We start from the raw sequence: 6,000 nt of genomic DNA on the forward strand, positions 1-6,000 counted from the left end.
AAACTGTGCTGTTAAGGGGAGATGGAGGATATGATGGCTGTGGCCTTGGACATTTTACCCTGTAGTTTGGACTGTAGATATGGCCCATAGATCCATATATGGGCTCAGCACTTCTCATGCCGTTGATACGACGCAGTGAGTCAGAGTTCTCGCCATCGAGAACTGGCGTGAGACTCTGTAGTCAAACCGGAGTGACAAAGGAAAAGGCACCAGAAGGGATAGAGAGGTAAAACAGAAAGGAACAAAAGAGCAAGAAGAAAGCAAACACAAAGAAGACATGCATAAATCACACAGAACATGCAGTACTAAAATAAGACATGCAAGAACAGAAACCATAGAAATCACAACAAGAAATAATATCAGGGTAAAATATATGAGATGACATGTTTGAAATGGAATATGTGTTTTGCTGTTGACCCCACATTTACCCTGTGTATCTGACAGCAATCTGGATTTAGGGAAATAGATCTCCTGACATTTTCCTTGGATTAACAAGTCTCAGAGCCATGATTGCTAAATTCCATGGAGCAGTATTCTTTTTACAATTTTAGCCCAAAAGAGCATCATAGCCCATCGTCTCATTGCATTAGCCTGTGCTATGTGCATGCCTACATGCAGCAACTTATTCAGAGAGAGGAGAGAGACCGGGGACAGATCCAGCTGTGAACTCACCCTCATACTCTTCCAATTGCTGTAGCTTCCAAATAAACATGCTCGCCCTGACCTTCCCACTGTGCACTAGTGCACTGCACTAAGTGACCATGGCCACTAGGTGGCAGAGACAGAGTAGAGTAGAGAGTTCGGCTTGGCCAGTCCAGCGTCTTTATGCCGCAGTGGGCTTTGTGACAGATGCCCGAATGCCTATTCTGAACTCCTTTTGGCAGATGATGGTTTCAGGGTGATGAAGTATTTGCTGGCCATTACTTTTGTTTTACTCCTGTGTGGTCTCTGAAGGCCCTGTGCCCTTAATCCTGCCCTTGGCCGCAGCGGGAGGCTTGAGATTATATTACGGGAACCCTCAGGCATCCTGTGAGCCCGCCTGCCACGCAGCTCCGTCTCCTACCCCCTCTCTCAGCTGGAGGTGTCTAGTCTGAGGCTCTTCATTGCCCTGCACCCCCCCCCCCACCCACACACACACACACACACACACACACACACACACACACACACACACACACACACACACACGCCAACCCTGCCCCGGTCGCCTGCCTAGCCTGCTCTCCGTCTGTGCTTAATAAGAGTTTTCTCTGAGGAGTCAAAAAGGCAAAAAAAAAAAAAAAACTCTATTAATCTGAAAATCAGGGCCACTAATCTCTCTGGGTCTCTGTCCGAGTCTAATTTCAGTGGCGGCGCCGGCCAGCAGTATCTCTCAGGAGTCAATTGCAGCTCCATTCATTCAGGCCCTCTCACTCTCACTCATCAGTTGGAGACTGTTTACGTCTTGTCTGATGGAGAGTAGAACCTCATTTCTGCTGCTGACTGTGTTTGGAGGATTTAATCACTTGCAACAAACTTGCTTTTTTCCCTCCTAAGCAGCAATTAGTTTTAATTGTCTGTCACTGTCACGCTACTAGCCGCAAGCATGACTTATCCTGCCATGACCTATCCATACTAGAACAGTTAAAGTTTGTATTGACAGTTTTGCTTTTCATTTATCTGCAGTCTGGACACATAAGGAAAGCAGTTTAGACATTTAGAGAAACCAGGAAGACTATATCTTATCATCAATGTTATTGTTTTACAGTATTTTTTTCTTCATGAGAGTTATTTTTCATACCATCTATAATTTGTTCAGAAACCCCTACGTGTGTGTGTGTGTGTTGGGGGGGGGGGGTATCAAAGGGCCCTTGGACACTCTTACCTTGGTCTTCTTTCTCCTCTTGCGGAACCTGAGGAGCTCCTTGTGTTGCCTGGAGACAAAGTTGACCGCAGCATACTCCAGCAGGGCGGAGAACACGAAGAGCAGGCACACGGCCATCCAGATGTCTATGGCCTTCACATAGGACACCTGCGGCGGCACACACACACACACATGAACCAGTTACACATCCACACGCACAGTTAGTGGATTATTTATCCGCATAACAACCCTGTCGCTTGTTACTCATTCATGGAGAACTGGTTCCCGGCCACGGCTCGCACCCCCTCATCTGCCTGATCTGAGATAATGCTCTATAGGCTTAATCCTGTCTCATGGAGATCCTAATTGCATTGCGCAATTGAGGGTTATTACTTTTTAATGCGTGAGGCACTGCACTAGTGGTTAGCACTTAAGGGTTAAAATGCAATGGTACATGGTCTTGTTGTTATGCGGATTCTTGCATGGGTGAATCTGGCACATGCATTCTGTGATGAACGCATCAGTGCCTTGAGGTTGAGGAGAACCGATTTTGTGATCCAGTGTAAAGGCTATCCACAAATGGAGAGATTGTGCACACACACACATACACACTCACACACACACACACACACACACACATAAACGCCTGCATGCATGCAAGCACGCACACACACACACACGCACACACACACACACACACACACACACACACACACACACACACACAGACACAGAAACGCCTGCATGCATGAACACACACACACACACACACACACACACACACACACACACACACACACACACACACACACACATACACACACGCACACACGCACACCATGCACACATGTGGTGATTCATGTACACACAGAGATACATGTGAGCTGAATTATGTATAAAACAGTCACATGTATATATCCATTTGCACAATTCCTTTGGAATACACAAAAAGGTATTTGGAATACACATCAAACTATTCTGTGTGATGAAAAAAGATCACAAGGCATTAATTGCAAATAATATGTCTACTCAAGTACGCCCTCAAGTTTCTGGACAAAATAGCTTCATTCATGATAAGACCGCCTATATTATTCCTTGTAGATACAGTTTCTGCCTGCTAAGCTTTTAATAAGATAGCTACTTTGAGGTAAATATATAATGACATATTGGCTTCAACAGCATGCATCATCTCGATGGGCACATTTGTAGATGTGACACCCATCCAAATGCAGAGTCAGCGCAACCCTTGCATCATTCACTCGTAGGCGCACCTTGGGCAGCGATGTTCTGGAGCCTGAGCTCTGTGTTGTCATGGTGAGCACCGTGGTGATGCCAAGGGCAACACGAGCCGGCGCCGCGTCCATGTTGATCCAGAAAGAGACCCAGGAGAGGATGACGATCAACAGACTGGGAATGTACATCTGGATCAGGTAGTAGCCCATCTGACGCTCCAGGTGGAAGCGCACTTCGATGCAGGTGAACTTACCTGTCAAAGAACCAGAGAGAGAGAGAGAGAGAGAGAGAGAGAGAGAGAGAGAGAGAGAGAGAGAGAGAGAGAGAGAGAGAGAGAGAGAGAGAGAGAGAGAGAGAGCGATGATCACAGGGCAGGACCACAAGAGGGACTGTTACATATGACATAACTCATCATGGGACACCACACCAACAGTAGACAAAGCATCTAGAACTATTAGGCAATAATAATAATAACAATAATAACAATAATAACAAATGACCGTTAAGTACCAAGATGATGTTTCTCATCATGCACCATAATGTCCCCTTTAGTATCTACAAAAGCTGCCCAAAACCCTAAGCATCTAGCGTGATCATTAACTCCCATTCATATAGCGTGATCATTAACTCCCATTCCAAATCAAGTCCCAAAGATGAGCTATGCATGTGATTCTGGCCGCCTGAGCATAACCTGACAATAGATGCAGAGTGGTCCACAGTGAAGCCTCTTTGTCAGGGAGCTTTGTGCATGCAGCCCAAACCACTCTGGCAGGAGGCAGGAGTCAAGGGATGTTGTGTGCTCAAGGTCCAGCTGCCAGCAACAACGATGAGTTAATGCGATTTGTTTGTGTGTGTGTGTGTTTGTGTTTGTGTGTATGTGTGTGTCTACAGGGTTCCACCCTTAGAGCAGTAGTGTGTGTATGTGTGTGTGTGCTTGCGTATTTGTATGTGTGTGTGTGTGTGTGTGTGTGTGTGTAAGTGTGTGTTTCAACAGGGCTCTATCCCCTTAGAGCAGTAGTGAGTGGGTGCGTGGGTGGCTGTGGGTGGTGGCTGCTGCAGGTGGGTCGGCCACGGTCAGTCTTTGTGGAAGCTGATGAAGCCTTGTCCCCTGCGCCCCCCCCCCCCCCCCCCCCACACACACACACACACTCTCCTGATGAGATGCCGTCTGACCCCTGACCCTGTCCTCACCACTGCACCGTCGCCTGCCGCCCGAGTGTCAGTTCACATAGCACACAGACTTCCTTATGTAAACACCTCATGTGTGTGTGTGTGTGTGTGTGTGCATGTGTGTGTGTGTTTGTGTGTGTGTGTCTGTGAGTGTGAAAGAAAAAGGAACGGAGAAAAAGAGAGAGAATGTGTGTTTATGTTTGTGTGTGAGTACACCAGCCTCTCTGTGTGGCTGTGTGTGCGTATACGGACATCTGTGCACACACACACACACACACACACACACACACAAACACACACACACACACACACACACATACAAACAGAGGCAGGAATACATAGGATACCATTGACACAAATGTATACAGCAAAGACAAATATTCTCCAACTCCACATAATGGACTAAACAGAGCAGACACAGTCTTTCATATTCAGCAGGAAGAAACTTCTCGCCAAAAAGACAATAACAACTCTGGCTGAAATACAAAGACGTGTTTTGAATAAGCCAAAGTACGCATGCTTCCCCATAACCAAGGATACCGAGCAGACACTGAACTAAAAATAGATTCCTGTCCCTGACCAACTTGACATGTACTATGCCATCAGATTAGTAATGTTCTTGAGACTGTTCATGCTTGGCATGGGAGTTCATTCTTCATAACATGAATTGTTAAACACACAAATTAAAAGTAAGCTTTCTGTATGAATTAGCAATGTCATTTAATATGAATGTCATTTGCATGGGGAAATAATCTGTGGCAAAGGGCTGTGATGAGAGACATTGGTTTTTGCCATTTAGTTTTATTCCCAGAAGGCACAGAACATCCCTCCTGCAGGCTATTTCCACACCTGTTTCTTTTAAAAAAATACCTCCGTTCTGGCTTTGCACTTTTAAGAGCACTGTACTGTAGCTGTCTGTTGTCATCCTCTCTAACTAAGAGAGAGAGAGAAAGAGAGAGAGAGAGAGAGAGAGAGGGAGAGAGAGAGAGAGAGAGAGAGAGAGAGAGAGAGAGAGAGAGAGAGAGAGAGAGAGGGGACAATATTAAAGGAGAAATGATTAAAAACAGCACCCCTGAGCTGCAAGGAGCAATGCTCAAACTATTCAACCTCACCTCAAGTTCGGGCTGTTTTCCTGACACATGGAGCCAAGGATATATTACACAAGATATATATATATATATACCGCACTACGGACCACATTTACACCCTATACACCCGACCTTAATAACTAAACATGTAAGTTATTACAAATATTTGCTTGTTTTGTTGATTTGATTTGACAGCATTTGATTCAATTTGGCATGAGGGATTATAAGATAAACTTTTACAAAGTGGTGTAGGGGGTATACCAGTTCATAAAGACAATGTATTCTGAAAACAAAAACACTGTGAAAATTGGCAACATAATTACAGAGTCCTTCACTCAAAAAAGAGGAGTAAGGCTAACCTGACTCTCGCCAGATGAATTTCTTTCCGCCTAGCTGCACTCATCCATCTGGGATCAATCCATTGAAGTGTTGCTTCAGAAGGCTGGGCCTAATCAAAAAATGCTTGCATATGATTGGATAAGCCACTTGTCCGTCATCTATTGTGCGTGCTACTTCAACCACTCACATCTAAGCCAACCCGTGACGCTGATAACAGTCTCACAGTCGCTTCTACGCTATGTCACATCTATAAAACTCCCACTCTGCGTCCTGATTGGCTCTACCATCTCGTGCTGAAATCACTCTCAATGGAAGAGGTCCCAGATG

The 6,000-nt window shown here is 45.4% G+C and overlaps 1 protein-coding gene across 1 annotated transcript in view; it reads right to left on the reverse strand.

Moving 5' to 3' along the window:
- The window catches only part of glra3 (glycine receptor, alpha 3), a 66,906-nt gene that overhangs the window by 1,616 nt on the left and 59,290 nt on the right, over positions 1–6,000 (reverse strand). The window contains exons 7-9 of the mRNA XM_076293164.1: positions 3,115–3,329; positions 1,865–2,011; positions 59–175 (exon numbers count right to left, since the gene is read on the reverse strand). Coding sequence (XP_076149279.1) covers positions 59–175; positions 1,865–2,011; positions 3,115–3,329 — 479 coding nt within the window. The remainder of the gene's footprint in view (positions 1–58; positions 176–1,864; positions 2,012–3,114; positions 3,330–6,000) is intronic.

The sequence above is a fragment of the Alosa pseudoharengus genome, unplaced genomic scaffold (genome assembly GCF_046254945.1).
Source record: "Alosa pseudoharengus isolate Yale_2024_CS ecotype anadromous, Long Island Sound unplaced genomic scaffold, YU_APseudo_1.1 YU_APseudo_1.1_scf_2, whole genome shotgun sequence".
Classification (NCBI taxonomy): domain Eukaryota; kingdom Metazoa; phylum Chordata; class Actinopteri; order Clupeiformes; family Clupeidae; genus Alosa; species Alosa pseudoharengus.